Source organism: Delphinapterus leucas, chromosome 8 (genome assembly GCF_059928025.1).
Source record: "Delphinapterus leucas isolate spDelLeu-1000000601 "Yukka" chromosome 8, BTC_Dleu_Yukka2, whole genome shotgun sequence".
NCBI classification, from domain to species: Eukaryota; Metazoa; Chordata; class Mammalia; order Artiodactyla; family Monodontidae; genus Delphinapterus; species Delphinapterus leucas.
This window is the reverse complement of record NC_143136.1, coordinates 33,211,071-33,236,580: the sequence shown is the minus strand read 5'-3', so window position 1 is coordinate 33,236,580 and position 25,510 is coordinate 33,211,071. Positions and strand designations below refer to the sequence as shown.

Sequence of the window (25,510 nt, the reverse complement as noted above, 5' to 3'; positions counted from 1 at the left end):
CTTTGGTAAGTTTGTTTTCTGTGTCTGTGGGTCTGTTTCTGTTTTGTGAATAAGTTCATTTGTGTGATATTTTAGATTTCACATATAAGTGATACCATATGGTATTTGTCTCTCTCTTTCTGACTTCACTTGGTATGATAATCTCTAGGTCCATCCATGTTGCTGCAAATGACATTTATTTCCTGGCTGAGTAGTAGTAGTATTATGTATATATACCACATCTTCTTTACCCATTCATCTGTCGATGGACATTTAGGTTGCTTCCATGTCTTGGCTATTGTAAGTAGTGCTGCTATGAACATTGGGGTGCGTGTATCTTTCAAATCATAGTTTTCTCTAGATATGTGCCCGGGAGTGAGATTGCTGGATCATATAGTAACTCTATTTTAGTTTTTTAATGAATCTCCATACTGTTTTCCATAGTGACTGCACCAATTTTCATTCTCACCAACACTGTAGGAGGGTTCCCTTTTCTCCACACCCTCTCCAGTGTTTGTTATTTGTAGACTTTTTAATGATGGTCATTCTGACCGGTGTGAGGTGATACCTCATTGTACTTTGATTTGCATTTCTCTAATAATTAGCATTGTTGAGCATCTTTTCATGTACCTTTTGGCCATCTGTATGTCTTCTTTGAAGACAAATCTATTTAGGTCTTCTGCCCATTTTTTGATTAAGGTTTTTTTTTTTGGTTATTGAGTTTATATGAGCTGTTTGTATATTTTGGAAATTAATCCCTTGTCAGTCACATTGTTTGCAAATATTTTCTCCCAGTCCATAGGTTATCTTTTTGTTTTGCTTATGGTTTCCTCTGCTGTGCAAATGCTTATAAGTTTGATTAGGTCCTATCTTCTAGTATTTACCTACTATGTTGTATGTACTTAATTATCTTTATTTCTCACTAGGCTGTGAGTTCTGTGAGATGCCTTTCAGTGTGAGAGTTTAGATCTTGCTCACAGTCTAGTTTTTTTTTTTTTTGTATATGGCCTTTATTCTGTTGAGGTAGGTTCCCTCTATGCCCACTTTCTGGACAGTTTTTATCATAAATGGGTGTTGAATTTTGTCAAAAGCTTTTTCTGCATCTATTGAAATGATCATATGGTTTTTATTCTTCAATTTATTAATATGGTTTATTACATTGATTGGTTTACATATATTGAGGAATCCTTGCATCCCTGGGATAAATCGCACTTGATCATGCTGTATGGTCCTTTTAATGTGTTGTTGGATTCGGTTTCCTAGTATTTTGTTGAGGATTTTTGCATCTATATTCCTCAGTGATATTGGTCTGTAATTTTCTTTTTTTGTAGTATCTTTGTCTGGTTTTGGTATCAGGGTGATGGTGGCCTCATAGAATGAGTTTGGGTGTGTTCCTTCCTCTGCAGCTTCTTGGAAGAGTTTGAGAAGGATGGGTATTAGCTCTTTAAATGTTTGATAGAATTCACCTGTGAAGCCATCTGGTCCTAGACTTTTGTTTGTTGGAAGATTTTAAATCACAGTTTCAATTTCATTACTTGTGATTAGTCTGTTCATATTTTCTATTTCTTCCTGGTTCAGTGTTGGAAGGTTATGCCTTTCTAAGAATTCGTCCACTTCTTCCAGGTTGTCCATTTTATTGGCATAGAGTTGCTTGTAGTAGTCTCTTAGGATGCTTTGTATTTCTGTGGTGTCTGTTGTAACTTCTCCTTTTTCATGTATAATTTTATTGATTTGAGTCCTCTCCCTCTTTTTCTTGATGAGTCTGGCTAATTATATATCAGTTTTGTTTTTCTTCTCAAAGAAACAGCTTTTAGTTTTATTGATCTTTGCTATTGTTTTGTTTGTTTCTATATCATTTATTTCTGCTCTGATCTTTATGATTTCTTTCCTTCTGCTAACTTTGAGTTTTGTTTGTTCTTCTTTCTCTAGTTCCTTTAGGTGTAAGGTTAGATTGTTTATTTGTGATTTTTCTTGTTTCTTGAGGTAGGCTTGTATAGCTATAAACTTCCCTCTTAGAACTGCTTTTGCTGCATCCCATAGGTTTTGGATCATCATGTTTTCGTTGTCATTTGTCTCCAGGTATTTTTTTGTTTCCTCTTTGATTTTTTCAGTGATCTCTTAGTTATTTAGTAATGTATTGTTTAGCCTCCATGTGTTTGTGTTTTTTACATTTTTTCCCCTGTAATTCATTTCTAATCTCATAGCGTTGTGGTCAGAAAAGATGCTTGATATGATTTCAATTTTCTTAAACTTACTGAGGCTTGATTTGTGACCCAAGATGTGATCTATCCTGGAGAATGTTCCGTGCGCACTTGAGAAGAAAGTGTAATCTGCTGTTTTTGGATGGAATGTCCTATAAATATCAATTAAATCTATCTGGTCTGTTGTGTCATTTAAAGCTTCTGTTTCCTTATTTATTTTCATTTTGGATGATCTGTCCAATGGTGTAAGTGAGGTGTTAAAATGCCCCACTATTATTGTGTTACTGTCGATTTCCTCTTTTATAGTTGTTAGCAGTTGCTTTATGTATTAGGTGCTCCTATGTTGGGTGCATATATATTTATATTTGTTATATCTTCTCCTTGGGTTGATCCCTTGATCATTATGTAGTGTCCTTCCATGTCTCTTATAACATTATTTATTTTAAAGTCTATTTTATCTGATATGAGTATTGCTATTCCAGCTTTCTTTTGATTTCCATTTGCATGGAATATCTTTTGCCATCCCCTCACTTTCAGTCTGTATGTGTCCCTAGGTCTGAAGTCGGTCTCTTTTAGACAGCATATAGATGGGTCTTGTTTTTGTATCCATACAGCAAGCCTGTGTCTTTTGGTTGGAGCATTTAATCCATTTACATTTAAGGTAATTATTGATATGTATGTTCTTATGACCATTTTCTTAATTGTTCTGGGTTTGTTTTTGTAGGTCCTTTTCTTCTCTTGTGTTTCCCACTTAAAGAAGTTCCTTTAGCATTTGTTGTAGAGCTGGCTTGGTGGTGCTGATTTCTCTTAGCTTTTGCTTGTGTGTAAAGCTTTTGATTTCTCCATCAAATCTGAACGAGATCCTTGCTGGGTAGAGTAACCTTGGTTGTAGGTTCTTCCCTTTCATCACTTTAAGTATATCATGCCACTCCCTTCTGGCTTGTAGAGTTTCTGCTGAGAAATCAGCTGTTAACCTTATGGGAGTTCCCTTGTATGTTATTTGTTGTTTTTCCCTTGCTGCTTTCAATTATTTTTCTTTGTCTTTAATTTTTGCCAGTTCGATTACTGTGTGTCTCGGCATGTTTCTCTTTGGGTTTATCCTGTATGGGACTCTCTGCACTTCCTGGACTTGGGTGGCTATTTCCTTTCCCATGTTAGGGAAGTTTTTGACTATAATCTCTTCAGACATTTTCTCTGGTCCTTTCTCTCTCTCTTCTCCTTCTGGTACCCCTATAATGCGACTGTTGTTGCCTTTAATGTTGTCCCAGAGGTCTCTTAGGCTGTCTTCATTTCTTTTCATTCTTTTTTCTTTATTTCTGTTCCGCAGCAGTGAATTCCACTATTCTGTCTTCCAGGTCACTTATCCTTTCTTCTACCTCAGTTATTCTGCTATTGATTCCTTGGAGTGTAGTTTTCATTTCAGTTATTGTATTGTTCATCTCTGTTTGTTTGTTCTTTAGTTCTTCTAGGTCTTTGTTAAACATTACTTGCATTTTCTCGACCTTTTCCTCCATTCTTTTTCCGAGGTCCTGGATCATCTTCACTATCATTATTCTGAATTGTTTTTCTGGAAGGTTGCCTATCTCCACTTTATGTAGTTGTTTATCAGGGGTTTTATCTTGTTCCTTCATCTGGTACATAGCCCTCTGCCATTTCATCTTGTCTGTCTTTCTGTGAATGTGGTTTTTGTTCCACAGGCTGTAGGATTGTAGTTCTTCTTGCTTCTGCTGTCTGCTCTCTGTGGATGAAGCTATCTAAGAGGCTTGTGCAAGTTTCCTGATTGGAGAGACTGCCAGTCTAGTTTTAAAGAGATCTACACTCAGGTCTTGGCTCTGGTTCTTATTGTGTAATGGTAGTAAGTTACTTAACTTTTCTAAACCTCAGTTTCCTCATCTAGAGGATGGGATTAATAATAAACTCCTAAAGATTGTGCATTTTGACTTTTGTGTTCACTACTATATCACCAGTACCTGGAAGAGTCTGGGCTCATAATAGATGCTTAATAAAGATTTATTGATTCTGTGAATTGAGTATCTCTATCTCAGAGCGTTATTGTATAGTTTAAATGAGGTAATACATGGTAGCAATTAGCACAATGCCTGATGTATGTTAATTGCTCAACAAATGCTAATTTTATTTAGGTTTTTCATTTTTCCTTTATTTTTCATTTTCATTTTTTCCTCATTATGTAATTCTATATGCATTAAAAGCTGTTCCATGCATAAGACCACTTGCTAAGCAAAAGATTTGTTTAGGGGCTTCCCTGGTGGCGCAGTGGTTCAGAATCTGCCTGCCAATGCAGGGGACACGGGTTCGAGCCCTGGTCTGGGAAGATCCCACATGCCGCGGAGCAACTAGCCCCGTGAGCCACAATTACTGAGCCTGCGCGTCTGGAGCCTGTGCTCCGCAACAAGAGAGGCCGTGATAGTGAGAGGCCCGCACACCGCGATGAGGAGTGGCCTCCGCTTGCTGCAACTAGAGAAAGCCCTTGCACAGAAACAAAGACCCAGCACAGCCATAAATAAATAAATAAATAAAAGAATTAAAAAAAATAAAAGATTTGTTTATAGTCCTGGATGATACATCAGGAATCACTTGAGTTTAAAGTATGATTACTTGGACATGAAATGACTTCTACTTCTTGCCATGAGGAGAAACAGTTTCTGAACTTAACCTCTTATGGTAAACAATTAGAAAATTGGACACAGGATATCAAATATCTATTTGTAGATATTGGACAACAGGCAGTGTGGGAATGTGATTCCTAAGAAAAAGGAAACAGGTAAGGTGAGTGCTATAATTGCCCTGGATTTCTGCTAAAAGACACATTTCAGATCATGGTGCAGGCAGTGGGTATCTCAGGGCATGGTGTCTTGTTTAATTGGAGAGATAGAGACTGTAGTTCAGAGAGGTTGAAGTGTCTGAAAATTGCTGCACAGAGTTGCAGAGGAGAGGAAGCTCAGTAGAAAAAAGTTCTAGAAATCTGCATAGGGATTTCCTTTAGCCTTTGCTAAACAAGTGTGTTGGATGTGTGTATATAGAATGGAACTCTCTGAAGCTGGGCAGGGATTGCCTGAGGAGCCACAAGTTGAGTAATTTCTAGAGCTGGGGAGTTGCTCAAGCACTGACCAGAGTGGTGAGACCTTTTTTGACCATCCAATATGTTCAGTAGAGACCCCCAAATGTCCATGCCTTAGTAGTAGGAGTAAACTAGTCTGAAGTAATGTCTACCCCCAATCTTTCCTAAAACTTATAGCAGACTTCAAAGATCAAGCTGATCCACAAATTACTTAAGTGACTTTCAAAACAAAGCTCAACAATCTTTAAAAGAAAATAACAGGGGCTTCCCTGGTGGCGCAGTGGTTGGGGGTCCGTCTGCTGATGCAGGGGATGCAGGTTCGTGCCCCGGTCCGGGAGGATCCCACATGCTGTGGAGCGGCTGGGCCCGTGGGCCATGGCTGCTGAGCCTGCGCGTCCAGAACCTGTGCTCCACAGCCGGAGAGGCCACAGCAGTGAGAAGCCCGCGTAACACACACACACAAAAAAAAGAAAATAACAAAATCCAGACACTTAAATGTATAACACTGTGTACAACTTGCAATAAAAAATTACTAGAATCAGGAAAATGTGGACACCAGGAGAGCTTAAGGCAGCGAAAACAGGCTAAGAATAACAAAGATGATAGACTTAGCAGACAAAAACTTTTAAATGGGCATTATAAATATGCTCAGAACGCTCAGAGATTTAAAAGAAAATATGAATGTAATGAGAAGAAAATGAAAATATTAAAAACTGAATGTAATTTGCAGAGATGAGAAACAATAAATGAAAAATTCACTGATTGTGATTAACAGGAGATAACAGCAGTTTCTTATCTGATGAGGAAAAGATCAATGAACTTGAATATATAGCAAGAAACTACCCAAAAATTAAACACAGAGAAAAGAACAGCTAAAAAAAAAATCTGTACAGAACTTTTGTGATCTAGGAGACAGTGTGGGTCTAATTCTACTCCCAGAAGAAGGGGGAGGGCAAAAAAAAAAAAAGTTTAAAGTGATAGTGACTGAAAAATTTCCTAACTTTATAAATACTGTAAACCTACCAATCCAAGAGGTTCAATAATTTCAAGCAGAATAAACACAAAGATGACCATACTAAGGCACATCATAGTTAAATGGCTGAAAACCAGTGTTAGAGAAAAAAAATTTTAAAGCAACTAGAAAAAAGTATTTTATTACAGAGGAACAAAAAATGATAGGGCTTCCCTGGTGGCATAGTAGTTGAGAGTCCGCCTGCCGATGCAGGGGACACGGGTTCGTGCCCCGGTCCGGGAAGATCCCACATGCTGCAGAGCGGCTGAGCCCGTGAGCCATGGCCACTGAGCCTGCACGTCCGGAGCCTGTGCTCTGCAACAGGAGAGGCCACAGCAGTGAGAGGCCCGCGTACCGCAAAAAAAAAAAAAGAGCAAATTTCTTGCTTGAAATATCAATAATATATTACAGAACATAATGGAATGATATCGTTAAAGTACTAAAAGATAAAACTGTAAACCCAGATAGAATTTTATACCCAGCAAAAATATCCCTCAAAATGAAGGCCAAATACTTTTTCACACATCAAAATCTGAGAGAATTCTTTGCCAGCAAATTTGAACTACAAGAAATATTAAAGGCAGTTCTTCATGTGGAAAGAAGATGATAACAGATCAAAACTTGGATTTACACAAGGGAATAAAGAACACCAGAAATAGTAAATGAGTAAATAAAAGACTTTTTTGTCATCATTTGATTTATTTAGAAGATAATTGGTTAAAGCTAAATAGTAACAACATATATTAATATTAAATGTATATATAAAATATACGACAGCAGTAGCTCAAAGGACAGGAGGCAGCAATGAAAGCATCGCCTTCCTAAGAGTCTTATGTTATATGTAAAGTGATGTAATTTTATTTGAAGGTAGACTGTGATAAGGCACTTTGTGAAACCCTAGAGCAACCAAGCAAAAAGTAAAAGAAGTATAGCTAATGTATCAATAGAGTATATGAGTCACTAAAAATACTCAAGCCAAAATTACTTAGGAAAAGAGGGAAAAAGAAAATAAAACACGTGGGACAAATAGAAAATAGCAGGATGGTAGATTGCTATGACTATATCAATATTAAGTAGTCTAAGCACTTTAATTAAAGTGCAGATTGTCAGACTGGATTTAGGAAAGAGCAAGATCCGGATATGTGGGCTAAAGACTTTATAAAGAAACAGGTAGGTTAAAAGTAAAATGATGAAAAAACATGTACTGTACAAAACTGAACATAAGAAAGCTGGAGTACTGATTACTATTTAAAGTAGACTTAAAAATAAGGGAAAAAGGGACATTTCATAATGGCAAGGGGGTCAGTTCATCAAGAAGGTATATTCTAAGCGTATACTTTCATTAGTAAGCTTCAAAATTCCTGAAATGGAGGTCAACATTCCTTTCCCAGAACTAATAGTACAGGTAGACAGAAAATTAGTAAGCGGTTAGAAGACTTAAGCAACATTATCAACAAATATAACCTAATTTGCATTTTTAGAGCACTCAGCAACAGCATAGTACACATTCTTTTCCACTGCACATGGAACATTCACTAAGATAAACCATGTGCTGAGACATAAAATAAGTCTTATTAACTTTAATAGGAGTGAGATCATATAGAATATGTTCTCTTATCAAAAGAGAGTGAAATTAGAAATCAATAACAGAAAGATATATGGAAACTCTCCAAAACATTTGGAAATTGAAAAAACATTTCTAAATAATCCAAGGGGCAAAGAATCACAAGAGAAATTAAAAAATAATTTGAACTGAGTGGTAATGAAAACATACCATAAATTTTGGGGGATATAGCTAAGGGAAATGTATAGCTTTGAAAGATGCTTTATATTAGAAAGGAAGAAAAGTCTAAAGTCAATAATTTTCTAAGCTTCTACCTTAAAAAGATAGAATAAGATGAGCAAATTAAACCCAAGGTAAGTAGAAGGAAGGAAATAAAGATAAGAGCAGAAATCAGTGAATTTAGAAAACTGCTAAATAGAGAAAATCAGTGAAATCAAAATCTGGTTCTTTGAAAAGATAAATAAAAATGATAAGCCTTTAGTTTGATTGATTAAGGGAAAAAAAGGTACAAATTACCAATGCCAGGAATGAAAGAGGGGATATTACTACAGATACTATATAAATTAAAAGCATAGTAAAGGATCATTGTGGACTTTATGCCAGTAAATTCAACAACTTAGAGGAAGTAGACAAATTCCTTAAAAGAGACCACCAAAGCTGACACAAGATAAAATCGAAAATCTGAATGTCCCTTTATCCCTGTATTTACTAAAGAAATTGAATTCATAATTTAAAACCTTCTCATAAAGAAAATTCTAGGCCAGGTGGCTTCAACGGTGAATTCCATCAAACTTTTAAGAAATAAATAATACTAACTGCCCTTAAACATTTCCAGAAAATAGAAGATAACATTTCCCAACTCATTTCATGAGGTATTATTACCCCAATACCAAAGCCATACAAAGACATTGTAAGAAAAGTACATGACAATATCCTTCATGAATACAAATACAAAACTCTTTAACAAAATACAGCAAGTTGATCCAGCAATATAAATGTAAATATGACGACGATAGATCATGACTAAGTGGAATTTCTGCCAAATGTACAAGTTTGGTTTAGCAGTAAAAAAAACCCCCAAAACCTAGCTATATACGGTCAATCCTTATTATTTGCAAATCCATATTTGAAAATTTTCCCACTAGTAAAAATTTATTTGTAATTCCAAAATCAAAACTCATGATATTTGTGAAATCATTCACAGACATTTATGAGAAGTTTGAGTGGCCCAATGTGTACATTCTCAAGTGGGGTCGAACAAAGCACTCTGCCTTCTTTCAGCTCTCATACTGTAAACAAGTACCCTCTTCACAGTCTATTTAGTGCCATATTTTTCTCATTTTTTCCTTTTGTTGATTTTTTTCTTTAAAATGGCTTTCAACTTTAGTGCTGAAGTGCTGTCTAGTGTTCCTAAACACAAGAAGATGATTATGTGTCTTACGGAGAAAATATACATTAGATAAATTTTGTTCAGGCCTGAATTATAGTGCTGTTGGCCATGATTTCAATGTTAATGAATCAGTCATATATATTAAATAAGGCGTCTTTAAAGAGAACACACATAAAACAAGTTTATGTATTGATTAGTTGATGAAAACGTGATCAGAAGCTTGCAGGGGTCTAACCCTGTATTTCTCCCAGGAGCAGTTGTTTCAGAGTTCTCGACAACTTTATAGAACATAACTACCATGAGTAATGAGAATCAACTGTATTTCAGCCTGTTATCTAAGAGCAAAGAAGGAAAACCGTGATTATCTCAGTTTATGCAGAACATGTATTTGACAAAATTCATCATCTTTTCCTGTTAAAAACTCTCAGGAAACTAGGACTAGAAGAGAACTTTGGAACAAAAGACAGCTTTATTATATTACATATAAATGTATAATGTAAGCCTACAGCTAATATCTTACACTCGTAAGATCAGAACAAACCAAGGATTCAGCTTTCATAACTGCCATTCTGGTCCTAAAATTTATACGAAAAAATAAGTATACATATATTTTTTACTATTAAACCTAAAATTTACATGAAAATGCAAAGACCTAAAATTTATGTTGAAACACAAACAGTCAAAACAATAGTGAAAAATAATAATTACAGTTGACAAGCTTATACTCTACTGCCTGTGAGCAGAGAGATCAGTAGAACAGAACATCTAGAAATAGCCCACACATTTCAGTCAAGTTTCAACAGATGGTTCTGAAACAGATGGTAGAGGGGGTAATCTTTGGCCCTTTCCTCAAACAATACACAAAAATGAAATCTAAATGGATCAAAGATCTAAATTTGAAAGCTAAAATTGGTAAATGTCTGGAAGAAAACATAGGAGCAAATCTTCTTTATCTTGGGGTAGGCAAAGATTTCTGAAGACACAAAGAACTATTAACACACAAACTACTAATAGAAGTAGTTGATAAATTGTATAATATTGAAATTAAAAATTGCTTTTCAGAAAACATTATTAAAATTAAAACACACCTCAGACTAGGCACAAATGCTCACATACGTATATTTGACAAAGGACTTGCATCCAGAATACATGAGTCCAGTTTGAGACAAATCACCAAATTAAAAAAGGGACAATGGATTTGATCAGACACCTCACCAAAGAAGACATATGAACGGCCAAAAAGCACTTAAAAGTGCTCAATCTCTTTAGTCATTGGGGAAATGTAATTTAAAGCCACAGTGAGATACCTTTACACATTTACTAGAATAACTAAAATGGAAAAAAACCTCACAATACTAAATGTTGATGAGGGTGTGAGTAACTGCAACTCTTATGTACTCTTGGTTGGAATGTAAAATGGTACAACCAGTTTGGAAAACGTTTTGGCAGTGAAATAAAAAGTGAGACCCTACTATCCTTTGACCCAGCATTTCCACTATTTCTCCAAGAGAAATGGAAACATATATCAACAAAAAGACTTGTCCAGGAATGCTTTATTTTTAGTAGTGAAACACAGGAAGCAACCCAAATGTCCATCAACAGGCAATTGGATAACCAAATTGTAGTATATTGCATTTGTCTGGGTTCTCCAGAGAAACATAACTGATAGGATATACAGTGTATATTGTATGTATCATATATATATCAATATATATTTACATCCTATTGACACATTAGATAGAGAGATAGGTAGGTAGATAGATAGTTAGGGATTTATTATAAGGAATTGGCTCACGTGGTTATGGAGGTTGAGAAGTGCCACCATCCACAGTCTGCAAGCTGGAAACCCAGAAGTGTCAGTGATATAGTTCCAGTCTGAGTCCAAAGGCCTGAGAACCAGGAGAACTGGTGCTGAGTCTGAGTCTGAGTCCGAGTCTGAAGGCAGAAGACCAGTGTTCTGGCTTGAAGGCAGCCATGCAGGGAGAGAGCAGATTTTCCCTTACCCAACCTTTTTCTATTCAGGTCTCCTGTGAATTGGATGAGGCTTATACATGTTGGGGAGGGCAATCTGCTTTACTTAGTCCAGCAATTCAAATATTAGTCTCATCCAGAAACACCCTCCCAGACACACCAAGAATAATGTTTAACCACCTATCTGGGCACCCCATGGCCCGGTCAAGTTGACATAAAAGTAACCATCATGGGGCTTCCCTGGTGGCACAGTGGTTGAGAGTCCGCCTGCCGATGCAGGTGACACGGCTTTGTGCCCCAGTCCGGGAAGATCCCACATGTCGCGGAGCGGCTGGGCCCATGGGCCATGGCCACTGAGCCTGCGCGTCCGGAGCCTGTGCTCTGCAACGGGAGAGGCCACAACAGTGAGAGGCCCGTGTACCACAAAAAAAAAAAAAGTAACCATCATGTATTTCCATTCAATGAAGTACTCTTCAGCAAATAGAAAGGAATGAACTGCTAATACACAAAAGGATGAATCTCACAGGCATTGTACTGAGTGAAAGAAGTCAGACACAGAAGAGTATATACTATATGATTACATTTATATGACATTTTAAAAAAGGCAAAACTTACCTCTGACAAGAGAGCAGGTCAGAGTTTACCTCAGCCCAAGGGTGGAGAGGTTGACATCAAAGGAGCATGAGGAATCATTTTAGGGTAATGGCAATATTCTAGATCTTAATTGTGATGGTGATTAAATGGGTATATTTATTTTTCAAAACTCTTCAAAATTGTACACTAAAAAGGGTTAATTTTACGTAAATTAAACCTCATGTTTAACAGAAGAATAATTACTAAATAGATTTTAAAAAAAAATTTTGTTGGCATGTAGTTGATTTTTAATGTTGTGTTAGTTTCTGCTGTACAGCAAAGTGACTCAGTTATACACATACATATATCCACTCTTTTAGATTCTTTTTCCCATATAGGCCATTACAGAGTATTGAGTAGAGTTCCCTGTGTTATACAGTAGGTCCTTATTAGTTATCTATTTTTTATATAGTAATGTGTATATGTCAATCCCAATCTTCCAATTTATCCCTCTCCCCCACTTACTCCCAGTAACCATAAGTTTGTTTTCTACATCTGTAACTCTATTTCTGTTTTGTAGATAAGTTCATTTGTACCCTTTTTTAAGATTCCACATACAAGCAATATCATATGGTATTTGTCTTTTCTGTGTCTGCCTTACTTCACTCAGTATGACAATCTCTAGGTCCATCCATGTTGCTAAAAATGGCATTATTTCATTCTTTTTTATGGCTGAGTAATATTCCATTGTATATATGTGCCACATCTTCTTTATCCATTCCTCTGTCGATGAACATGTAGGTTGCTTCCATGTCCTGGTTATTGTAAATTAGATTTTTAAATTTAATTAGAGTTTTAAATGCCTAGACCTTTTTTGATACCATGTCTATAGGAAATCAGTTTGATTAAATTAATCATTTAGTTCTTATTAGGGTTAATTTATTAATTTGGTACTGCTATGCTATCTGTTAATGTTTCATTGAAAACTTAATTGAAAAGTTAACTTAAGAAGAAACATGGAAATAACCGAAGAAGATACGAAGTTAGAAATAAATTATGGAAACACATACTTTTTTCCTACATTTCTCTTAATAGATTATAAATAAGTTGTAAGTTTATCATTTCAAAACATAGTTTTTAATATCTTTAATATTCCATTATATATTTTCCATCCATTTCCTTAACCTCCAATTTTGGACATATTATTTATGGTATTTACTATTGCAAATGTTATGAATGTCTTTAAATTTAAAGCCCTTTTCCACATTTAATTATTCTGTTTACATGCCTAGATAGAGAGTTGTTGAATCAAAGAATATGAGTTTTTAAAATATAGGTAATAAGTTCACATGTAAAATTTAAAAGGTATAATTAGAAAGACAGTGAAATATCTCCCTTGTACCTCTTTGTCTGCCAGCCATCCAGTTCCCCTTTCTGGAAGTAGCCGTTGTCATTGGTTTTTTATATTTCTTTCCAGAGACATTTTAAGTGTGTGTGTAGGAGGAGGAAGTTTAGACAGTGGATGAATAGGCATATACTTTTATAAGAATTTAATCATACTGTGTGTGCTAATTAAGATAAAAATCAGCTACATTGAATTTTACTAGAATTTAATAAAAGAAAAGGAAGCTAAAATGAAATCAAAGGAATCTCCCACAATTTAAATGATCCTTGGGAATTTCCTGGTGGTCCAGTGGTTGGGACTCTGTGCTTTCACTGCTGCTTTCACTGCGGAGGACCTGAGTTCAATCCCTGGTCGGGGAACTAAGATCCCTCCTACAAGTCACACAGCACAGCCAAAAAAATTTTCTTCATCAGAAGGAAAGATCTCTTTAAGATTAAGAAAAGAGATTATGATTAATATTTTAAAAATACTAGTAATGTAAAAAAGAAATATAAATTGCCAGTAAAATTAATATTATAGAAGTCAATAATTGAAATGCAAATAAAATGATATTTTTAATCTTTGGGAAGGTTGGAAAAAATTGACAAAATATACTTCAGAGGGGGCTTCCCTGGTGGTGCAGTGGTTACAAATCTGCCTGCCAACGCAGGGGACATGGACCAGGGAAGCCCTTGGCTCTTCTTTTTACCCACTTATTTTATTCCTGAAATGTTTTTGCCAGAATGTGAATAAACTACATCCTTTTGGGGAAAAAAAAATTGAGATAATTAAGTAAACATAAAAGGATATATATCTGCCATTGAAAATGTCCATCAGTATGGGATTAAGTTATGATGTATCCATTCAATAGGATACTATTCAGCTATTAAAAATGGTGATGTGGGGACTTACCTGGTGGCGCAGTGGTTGGGAATTCGCCTGCCAATGCAGGGGACACGGGTTCGAGCCCTGGTACGGGAAGATCCCACATGCCGCGGAGCAACTAAGCCCATGCGCCACAGGTACTGAGCCTGCGCTCTAGAGCCCGTGAGCTACAACTACTGAGCCCACGTGCCGCAGCTACTGATGCCCGTGCGCCTAGAGCCTGTGCTCCACAACAAGAGAAGCCACCGCCAATGAAAAGCCCACGCAACGCAACAAAGAGTAGATCCCACTTGCCGCAACTAGAGAAAGCCGGTGCGCAGCAACAAAGACCCAACACAGCCAAAATAAATAAATTAATTAATTAATTTTAAAAAATGGTGATGTATTGTAGATTCACATTTATTACAGTGGCAATAGGTCCTCGACATGCCCTTTTTCTTTCTGAACAATGTAATAGCATGCCTAATGGGACCTCATTTATATAAAATTGTACGTCTGTGTAAGTGTAGACAGATTTCTGGAAAATAAATACTCATTAAAACGGTTATCTCTTGAGTGGTGGCCTATTGGGATTTTTTGTGTGTTTTTTTTTAAATACTGCTTTCTTTATACTAAATATTTATCATTTTTATACATGAAGAAGGAAAGATTTTTTTCCCCTTTCTGAGCAAATGCATATGTCTAGTTTATCCCTTCTGCTTGTTAAATGACTTTGTGGATAGCAAGAAATATAGCTTTTAAGCCAGTACCTGATCAATTTCTGCAAATACCTAAATCTAACAAGGTCTGTAGAACCTTTGTAATGTAATACCTAAGGGCCATGGTTTGGGATGCTCTACTACTGCCATTGAAGTTACCCAGGAACTAGCTGAACTGGTGCAGATGGTTGGGGAGTTCTGAGCTCCAGAGCCCAGGGCATTGACTGAAATTTTTAATGCCACACCCAGCTGTAGCTAACTTCTTTTAAGACTTGATTTTTAAAGAACAAAGTCAAGTTTGAACTTCTGTTTTTTTGTTTGTTTGTTTTTTTGTTTGTTTGTTTTTTTGTTTGTTTGTTTGTTTTTGCGGTACGCGGGCCTCTCACTGTTGTGGCCTCTCCCGTTGCGGAGCACAGGCTCCAGACGCGCAGGCTCAGCGGCCATGGCTCACGGGCCCAGCCGCTCCGCAGCATGTGGGATCTTCCCGGACCGAGGCACAAACCCGCGTCTCCTGCATCGGCAGGCGGACTCTCAACCACTGCGCCACCAGGGAAGCCCAACTTCTGTTGTTTTGATTTACTTTTTCTCAGCTTTGTTTAGGTATAATTGATAAATAAAATTGTAAGATATATAAAGCGTACCTCATAAGGATTTAATATATGTAAGCACTGTGAAAAGATTTCTCCCATCTAGTTCATTAACACATCCATCACCGCACATATCTATCTTTGTTTGTGTGAGAGAACATTTAAGTTCTGCTCTCTTAGCAGATTTCACTTACACAATATAGTGTTATCAACTGTAGTCACCATGTTATACATTTACACCTCAGACCTTATTTATTCATCTTATAGCTGAAACTTTATACCCTTTCATCAGCCTTTCCCTGTTTTTCCCATACCCCTGGCAATCACTTTTCCTACTCTCTGTTTCTATGAGTTTGATTTTTGAAAAAAGATTCTACATATAAGTGATACCATGCAGTATTAGTTTTTGTTGATTTACTTTGGGTTAACAAAAGAGTATCTGAATTTATTGCATGCACCTGCCCTTGCTTGATAGAAACATTAGAAGTCATTCTCTTCATATATGTCAGGTATTATTTTAATCATTCGATTGGGGGTGGAAGTAAAATTCCTGCCCTTCAAAATCTCACTGTCTCCTAGAGCACTGGGACAGTCAAGAGACCATTTCAGTGAACCATGCTATGGCAGCACACAGGAGGGCTTTTGACCCAGGTGTTGATGTGTTTCTTGGGGGTTTGAGTGGCTGTTCAAGTAAGATTTTCCAGAGGAAACATTTGTACTGAATTTTCAATTTCAGTTCAGACATCCAGACTGCAGTTTGAAAGATTAAACATGAATTAGCCAAACCCAGGAAAGGGATATGAGGATAATGTAGGCAGAGGCAAAAGCCTGTAGGCATGCAGGGTCTGGCACATGTTGGGAACTGCAAGTCGTTCAGCGTGATCGGGATTTGAGGCAGTGTAGGCAAGAAAGGAAGGCTGAAGAAGTCAGATCATGAAGGATCTTGTTAGCTGTCAAAGAGTTTCTTCCTTTGGACTTCCTTGTAAATACAGCCTTTGTTCATGTAGGTTGGGATTCTTTGAGTCATCTTTGACTCTTTGAGGCTCCCTCCCTCCCCTTAAACTCCCTCATAATTAGGCACCAAATCTTGTCAATTTTGGGAACTTGGATTGAAATGGAATGATGACAAGCTAGATGTACACTCTGTTCTTTATGGCAGGCTGTAACTTAGTATTTTTAATTTCTAGGGCTTAGCGCTGGCTCACACACCCTTAAAAATGTCTAAATGAAGGGAGTTCAAAAGAGAAAATGTTTAGTATTTTTACATGTGACCATGTATAACTTTTCTGTTCTCCATTTTGTTATAGAAAATCTAATGGTCTTAGGAGGCCTGGTTGAAAAGTCGGCACTTGGATAATTTAAAATCTTGAAAATGGAATCAGACCTGTTAGTAAGATCTATTTGATCAGTGCACTGGTAGGTGGCTGAAGCAATGTTATAGTCAGGGAAGAAAAGTGTCAGACAGCTTTTAACAATTTGATTTCAATGAATATACACCAGTTTACATAGTGTGTGTGCCTTTTGTGTGTGTGTGTGTGTGTGTGTGTGTGCCCAAGAACAATCTTCTTGTGACTGTCCCAGTAGAGATTAATTTTTTAGTTAGAGGAAAAATAGTGAACATGTATATTTATTGCTTTTCACTTGTCACAGTTAATAATGTGGGTACATGCTTCCTTGAACTTATGGGTATGTACTGTATTTATTTTGTGTTTAACTATAAGAGGAAGACTGTATGCAGAGTGAAACAATTAGGCATTGTTGTAGTGAAATAGTTGTGCCATTTTGAAAGCAAATTATGTATCTGAGGAACATCTTGTGAAACAACTTTTATGATTATCAGCGACACAGCTGCTAAAAGTATTATCTTGGTGGAATTGAATCTTTTGTTATTTGGGTCACATAACCAGCAACTGAACTTTTATACTTGTAACTATATAAGACCCTTATTAAGAAGTAAGTAGAAGAGAGGTGTCATAAAGTGTTTTCATATATGGCCTTAAGAAGAACAAGGTATTTGTTACCATATAAAGCTAGAGTGATAATATTAATATATAATCCTACTCATGCATATATTTGATATTTTTAAACCTCTTAATTTTTTATTTTAATTTATTATTATATTATTATTATTTTGGCTGTGCCGCACAGCATGTGGGATCTTAGTTCCCCAACCAGGGATTGAACCCATGCCCCCTGCAGTGGAAGCACGGAGTCTTAACCACTGGAACGCCAGGGAAGTCCCTTAATTTTAAAAATTTTAAAGCATAAATTACCTAAGCCTATTGCCTTCTCCCTTCCAAAAAAAAAAAATGGAGATATGAGACTCTTTTTTTATACATCACCTCTAACTTCCCATTACCTCTAGTTCTTTTTTGTTTGTTTTGTTTTTAGTTTTTATTTTTGGCTTATATCTAAATACATATCCTGTAACTTGAAATGGAAAATATATTTGCATATGTGGCTTTAAGTATAGCTCCTATAGGCTGGTTAGTATGGTTTCTTACAGTCTATTTATTATAACAAAAATTAAGATATGTACCTTACAGAGCTAATTAAAATGGAATTTCACCTATAACTTTATCTTAGCTGCCTTATATCCTTTTGAGTATAGGTGGTATAATGATAAATGAGTATTTTACATATTATACCTACTTAATCTTAAAACCAAGATGAACATTTTTTAAATGGATAGATATACATTTGTATTATTTTCTTTTTTTTTTTGTAGAGATGATTGTAGTTGTAAGAAATAATGTGGAGATCTTTTGTACACTTTGCCCTTTTTTCTCCAGTGATAACATTTTGTAGAACTCTATAGTATTTTGACATTGTACAATCCACTGCTCTTATTCAGATTTCTTCAGTTGTACTTATTTCTGTGTGTGTGTGTTGAATTCTATACTGCTTAATCTCCTTTGTGTGTTTGTATATTCACCACCACAGTCAAGATATTGAATAGTTCCCTACCACCAGGGTCCTGCATGTTGCCCTTTTATAACACCTACTTCTCTCCTGCCACTTCACCTTCCCTCCCCTATCTATTAGTGGACCCCTGGCAACCACTGATCTTTCTTCCATTTCTAAAAGTTCCTCATTTCAAAAATGTTGTACAAATGAAGTCATACAGCAGGTAACCATTTGAGATTGACTATTTTTACTCAGTATAATTCTCTGGAGATTCATCAAAGTTTGTGTGAATCAAGAGCTTATTCTTTTTATTACTCACTTTTTGTATTTAAGTTAGCGAACCTCTACTTAGTTTCTACTTTGTTTCCTTCCTAATCTATTTTTATCTCTATTTTTTTTTTTTTCGTACGTGGGCCTCTCACTGTTGTGGCCTCTCCCGTTGTGGAGCACAGTCTCCGGCCGCGCAGGCTCAGAGGCCATGGCTCACGGGCCCAGCTGCTCCGCGGCATGTGGGATCTTCCCGGACCGGGGCACGAACCTGTGTCCCCTGCATCGGCAGGCGGACTCTCAACCACTGTGCCACCAGGGAAGCCCCTAATCTATTTTTAAAATAAATGTATTTGTCTTAATTCTAGGTGACAAAGCAAGACCGCCTTCCTCCAGCCCCTCTAGCATCATCCGCCGTACCTCTTCCCTGGATACACTTGCTGCGCCGTACCTTGCAGGGCACTGGCCTCGTGATGGTCATGGGCAAGCTGCTCCTTGCATGCGGGACAAGGCCACACAGGTAGGGTTATTACAGTTCTTATCTTGAAGTGTTTCACTCTGAAACCATTTCTCATAATATTATTTGTTCTACTCTGTGCTCAAATTTGTAAAATATTAGTGTGTATTAGCATTATCTGAGAAGCTTATCAAGAGTCCAGATCCCCAGGCTTGACCTTCAGATATTCTCTAGTAGGTTTTGGTTAAGGCTTGGGAATGTGCATTTTAAACAGTACCCAAAGTAATTCCGATACATACAGATAATATATGCACATACTTTTCTCCCACTTACTTTTTTTTTTTTTTGCCTGTGGCTTAGTTCCCCCACTGGGGATCGAACCTGGGCCCTGAGAGTGAAAGTGCAGAGTCCTAACCACTGGACTGGCAGGGAATTCCCCTCCCACTTACTCTTTATAGTCAGTTCAGAACATCACAAGATATTTAATATACGGAATTTGGACTTAAAAATCTGTTACAGTAAAGATTACTTTAGTTTCCATCCAACCTTATATTTTTGTGCTCAAAAATCTTCGTGTGTTGCAAGATGGGGATTATATGCTATTGCTGGTAGAGTCTGTAAATGTAAATATCTGACAAAGGGACTCTGGAAGCAAAGTTTTGTACTTTTAAATTTATAAAAATTTTAATTAAAAAAGTCTTAAGAGATCATTTGATGTACCTCCTAGTCTTACAGATGAGGAAACTGAAGTCCAAAATCATAGAGCCAGTTGATGATACGTCTCAGTTAAATATTAAATATTTGTCTAGTCATTTATTTAATGTTTCTCATATTCATTAGATGGTGCTCCCATGAAGGCAGAAACTGTGTCTGGCTTGTTCATTTCTGTATTTTCATCCTCAGGACTTAGTACTGTACCTGATGGAATAAGCACTCAAGGAATATTTGCAAAGGACTGAATGAGCAGAACAGTTAAAGTTTTATGGCTAGTGAAGAAAGAAAATCATTTAAAGAGTTAAAAGATTCTTTATACTGATTGTTGAAAATCAGCTAAGGTACATCTTGATTTAGACTTCAAATTTACATCACTGATGGTTGCTTGATCTCAGCACTTTGTGAGAGAATATCCTTTTACAAGACCAAGTAAATACACTTTGCAGTGTTTTTTGGATTTACATACTGGTTTCTAGAATTCCAGATGTTCCTGGTGGACTTAGTTTGTTTTCTGTTCTGATACTCTTGAAACTGAGCCCCATTGTTAGGGTAGATGCTTGGGTTTCGAAATTACCTTGAGGGTTATACTCCAGTTGCAACTACGGAAATGAAAATGCAGAGTCTGTACTCATTAAAAGTAATGAATCTTTTCTGAAATTGTGACTTTTTAAACCGAAGAGTTCTGTAGAACTCTGCATTTATTCAAAATCTGTAACTTTGCTGAGATTAGGGCATGTTGTATAGAAAATGAATACAAATTCTTTTCCCACTTTGGTTATTACAGAATATTGAGCAGCATTCCCTGTGCTATACAGTAGAGTTTGAAAAAGACTAGATACATGTATATGTATAACTGAATCACTTTGCTGTACACAATATTGTTAATCAGCTACGCTCCAATATAAAATTAAAAGCTAACACAACATTGTTAATTAGCTATGCTCCAATATAAAATTTTTTAAAAAAAGGAAATGAATACAGTCTCTACTTGCTTTCTGCTTAATCCACAGGTCGTGTTTAAATTAGTATGGGTGCATTTCCTTGAACATTTCTGCAACCCTCTTTCTTTGCTCTGTAGTTTCAGGTTCAGTGTGTTGAGATATTTTGTCTTACCGGTAAGAATATACATTCTTATAAGGCGTTGGGAGCCCCTTGATCTGTAGAAGCAGTTCAGTAAGTCTTTTGAGTTACTGTGACCTAGCTGTGGCTGTGACCACAGCTGTGGACAAGTTGCTGTGACCTAGCTCTGGCTACCACTTGACTGGTGTTCCTGTTTTTTCTTTTGTTTGGAACGCTTTCCCACCATTTGCCTGGACAGCTTACACTCTGATGCTTATAGCAGCCTCCCCCGATCCTATAGAACCTTGCTTACCTACTTTCCCTGTCCTTCCAGGTCTGGATTAGGTGCCTTTCTTAGGGAACCTCAGTCATCACATATCATAATTGGCTATTTATTCCTTCTGTCCTAGAAAAAACTCTTTCAGAATAAAAACTCTCTAACTTCAGTACCTAGTCTAGTGCCTGATACATTAGAAGACGCATAATAGCTTTCCAGTATACAATGTAAAATTGAACAAAATTGAAACATGCTTAATTAAAACTCAGTTTTACTTTTTATTAATACCTGAGTGTCTTATAATAAAGGCACAGCTTCTTAGTTGAACAAAGAAAACAATTATCTTTTGAAGTAGCAGTTTAAGTAAAATTAATGATTTTGCCGAGTATTTTTTCCTGCCTGAACATCTTATCACTGAAATTAACAAAGCTGTCTTTTGCTCTTTATGCTTATTTTTACCTTACCAACTAATATTCTTGTTCTCATCTTTAATTTGTTCTTAAATCTATAGGAGACTTTTATATTCCTTTGCTTTTCCTTGTATTTTTATACTTAAAATTAATATCTTTAGTAATTTCTCTAATTTTTAAAAACTTTATTTGGGGAAAAAGTCCCAAGTTTATAGAAGAGTCCCAAGAGTAGTAGATTGAACACCCTATACTCCTCACCTATGTTTACCAATAAACATTTTTGCATATTTTGTTTTCTTTGTGTATATATAATTGTTATTATTACTGTTGTTATTATTTGCTAATTGTTAATAATTAAATTCTGACTCTTCTCAAATACTTCAGGATGTATATGAACAAAGACTTAAAAACTATTACCAAAGTAATTATCAAATTCAGGAGATTTAACATTGATACAATGCTACTATTTAATATGTGATACATAGACACATTTTTTTTTCAGTTTCCCCAATAATGTTATCTGTAGCAGTTTCTCCCGTAAGCTAGGACCCAGTGAAGGAGCACAGGTGGCATTTAGATATCATGTTTCTTTAGAATCCTTTAATCTGGAACAGTTTCTCAGCTTTTCTTTGTCTTTCATGACATTGATATTTTTAAGAATGCAAGCTAGTATTTTTGTTGAATCTTCTTAGCCTGGGTTTATCTGTTTTTTAAACTGTTAGATTCAGTAATAACATTTTTGGCAGGAGTACTATATGTGTTGTGTGTTCCTCTCTGTTCATGTGCATCAAGAGGTGCCCGATGTCAGTAATGTTAAGTTTGACCCACCAGATTCTCTTTGTAACTGTATGTACATAGTCTGTGGGGAAATATTTGAGACTGTAAATATCCTGTTCCCCAACAAGCTTTCATGCATTGGTTTTGGCATTCGTTGATGATTCTTGCTTGAATCAACAATTACTGTAGTAGTTCCAAATGATGATTTTTCTAACTCTATTGTCATACTTCCTGCATTTATTTGTTGGTCTAATACTTTTTTCTTTAACCATTTTTATTTTTTTTAATTAATTTTTATTGGAGTATAGTTGATTTTTAATGTTGTGTTTCTGCTGTACAGCAATGTGACTCAGTTATATATATACATATATCCACTCTTTTTTAGATTCTCTTCCCATATAGGTCATTACAGAGTACTGAGTAGAGTTCCCTGTGCTATATAGTAGGTTCTTATTAGTTATGTTTTGTATATAGTAGTGTGCATATGTCAATCCCAATCTCCCAATTTTTCCCTCCCCCCCATGCCCCTTGGTAACCATAAGTTTGTTTTCTGCATCGGTGACTCTGTTTCTGTTTTGTAAGTAGGTTCGTTTGCACCATTTTTTTAGATTCCACATATAAGCGATATCATATGATATTCGTCTTTCTCTGTCTGACTTACTTTGCTCAGTATGACAATCTCTAGGTCCATCTGTGTCGGTGCACATGGCATTATTTCATTCTTTTTTTATGGCTGAGTAATATTCCATTGCATATATGTATCACATCTTCTTTGTCCATTCCTCCATTGATGGACATTTAGGTTGCTTCCATATCCTGGCTGTTGTAAATAGTGCTTGTATGCTGCAATGAACACTGGGGGTACATGTATCTTTTTGAATTATGGTTTTCTCCAGATATATGCCCAGGATTGGTTTTGCTGGATCATATGGTAGCTCTATTTTTAGTTTTTTAAGGAACCTCCATTATGTTCTCCATAGTGGCTGTACCAATTTACATTCCCACCAACAATGTAGGAGGGTTCCCTTTTCTCCACACCCTCTCCAGCATTTACTGTTTGTAGATTTCTTGATGATGGCCATTCTGACTGGTGTGAAGTGATACCTTATTATAGTTTTGGTTTGCATTTCTCTGATAATTAGTGACATTGAGCATCTTTTCATGTGCCTCTTGGCCATCTGTATGTCTTCTTTGGAGAAATGTCTGTTTAGGTCTTCTGCCCATTTTTAGATGGGGCTTCCTTTTTTTTTTTTTTGGATATTGAGCTGCTGTTTGTATGTTTTGGAGATTAATCCCTTGTCAGTCACTTCATTTGCAAATATTTTCTCCCATTCTGTGGGTTGTCTTTTTGTTTTGTTTATGGTTTCCTTTGCTGTGCAAAAGCTTTGAAGTTTCATTAGGTCCCGTTTTTGTTTTTATTTTCACATTAGGAGGTGGATCAAAAAAGATCTTGCTGCGATTTATGTCAGAGAGTGTTCTGCCTTTGTTTTCCTCTAAGAGTTTTATAGTATCTGGTCTTACATCTATGAATTTGATAAAGCTGCAGGATACAAAATTAATACACAGAAATCTGTTTCATTCCTATATACTAACAATGAAAGATCAGAAAGAGAAATTAAGGAAACAATCCCATTTACCATCACATCAAAAAGAATAAAATACCTAGGAATAAACCTACCTAAGGAGGCAAAAGACCTGTACTCAGAAAACTATAAGATATGGATGAAAGAAATCAAAGATGACACAAGCAGGTGGAGAGATGTACCATGTTCTTGGATTGGAAGAATCAATATTGTCAAAATGACTGTACTACCCAAAGTAATCTACAGATATAATGCATTCCGTATCAAATTACCAATAGCATTTTTTCACAGAATTAGAACAAAAAATTTTGCAATTTGTATAGCAGCACAAAAGATGCCAAATAGCCAAAGCAATATTGAGAAAGAAAAATGGAGCTGGAAGAATCAGGCTCCCTGACTGCAGACTATATTACAAAGCTACAGTCATCAAGACAGTATGGTACTGGCACAAAAACAGGAATATAGATCAATGGAACAGGATAGAAAGTCCAGAGATAAACCCACGCAGCTATGGTCAACTAATCTATGACAAAGGAGGCAAGAATATACAATGGAGGGAAGACAGTCTCTTCAATAAGTGGTGCTGGGAAAACTGGACAGCTACATGTAAAATAATGAAATTGTAATGTTCTCTAACTCCATACACAAAAATAAACTCAAAATGGATTAAAGGTCTAATACTTTTTGATAGAATTATTTCTTTATGGAATTGTCCTAAGTGGATTTTATAAAACGTCAGTTGATATGACTTAAGATTCTGGGGTTTTTTCCCCGTTTTAACTTTTTACTAATTAAATGTTCAACATACCAAAAAATTGGAAGGGTATGACAGCTGTCATTAGATTCAACAGTTTTAAACACAGCCATATTTGCTTTACCAATCTTTGTATTTTTATGTGTGTGTTTCTCTGCTTTCTGAAAGTGTGTTGCAGATGTCATGACACTTTATCCCTAAATCTTTCAGCATATATCTTCTAAGAATAAGCGTATTTCCTATATAATCACAGTAGCATTAGCTTACCTAGGAAAATTAATAATTACATAACATCATGTAACACCCAAGTCCAGTTCATGTTAAAGTTTACCCAAGATCCCTTCCTTCCTTCCTTCCTTTCACCAGGATCCAGTCTGAGATTCATGCATTGTACTTGCTTTCTCTTAGTTCCTTTTAATTAATTAATTATATTTATTTTTAGCTGCATTGGGTCTTCATTGCTGTGCACGGGCTTTCTCTAGTTGTAGTGAGTGGGGGCTACTCTTTGTTGTGGTGAGCGGGCTTCTCATTGTGGTGGCTTCTCTTGTTGCAGAGCACGGGCTCTAGGCGTGTGGGCTTCAGTAGTTGTGGCACGCGGGCTCACTAGTTGTGGCTCACAGGCTCTAGAGTGCAGGCTCAGTAGTTGTGGAGCACGGGCTTAGTTGCTCCGCAGCATGAGGGATCTTCCCAGACCAGGGCTGGAACCCATGTCCCCTGCATTGGCAGGCGGATTCTTAACCACCGTGCAACCAGGAAGCCCACTTCCTTTTAATTTAGCACAGTTCATCTCATACTTTCTTTTGGTCTTAAAAACATTGTTATTTTATGAATTATACTACATATTTGTAAAGGAGATACTTTATTCTTTTTGATTTAGCAAGTAACTGTAGAATACTTTTTTGCATTTCGTGAATATCCTGTTCTCTAGTACCTTTCACTTAATGGTTTTAGTGTTCATTGATGATCCTTGCCTAATCAGTTA

General features: G+C 36.4%; 1 protein-coding gene across 5 annotated transcripts in view; it reads left to right on the top strand.

Moving 5' to 3' along the window:
- The window catches only part of FAM117B (family with sequence similarity 117 member B), a 91,784-nt gene that overhangs the window by 30,880 nt on the left and 35,394 nt on the right, over positions 1-25,510 (top strand). For all 5 annotated transcript variants that reach the window (XM_089915937.1, XM_089915938.1, XM_022567439.2 and 2 more), the window contains exon 2: positions 18,866-19,017. In XM_089915937.1, the coding sequence (XP_089772063.1) occupies positions 18,866-19,017 (152 nt within the window). The remainder of the gene's footprint in view (positions 1-18,865; positions 19,018-25,510) is intronic.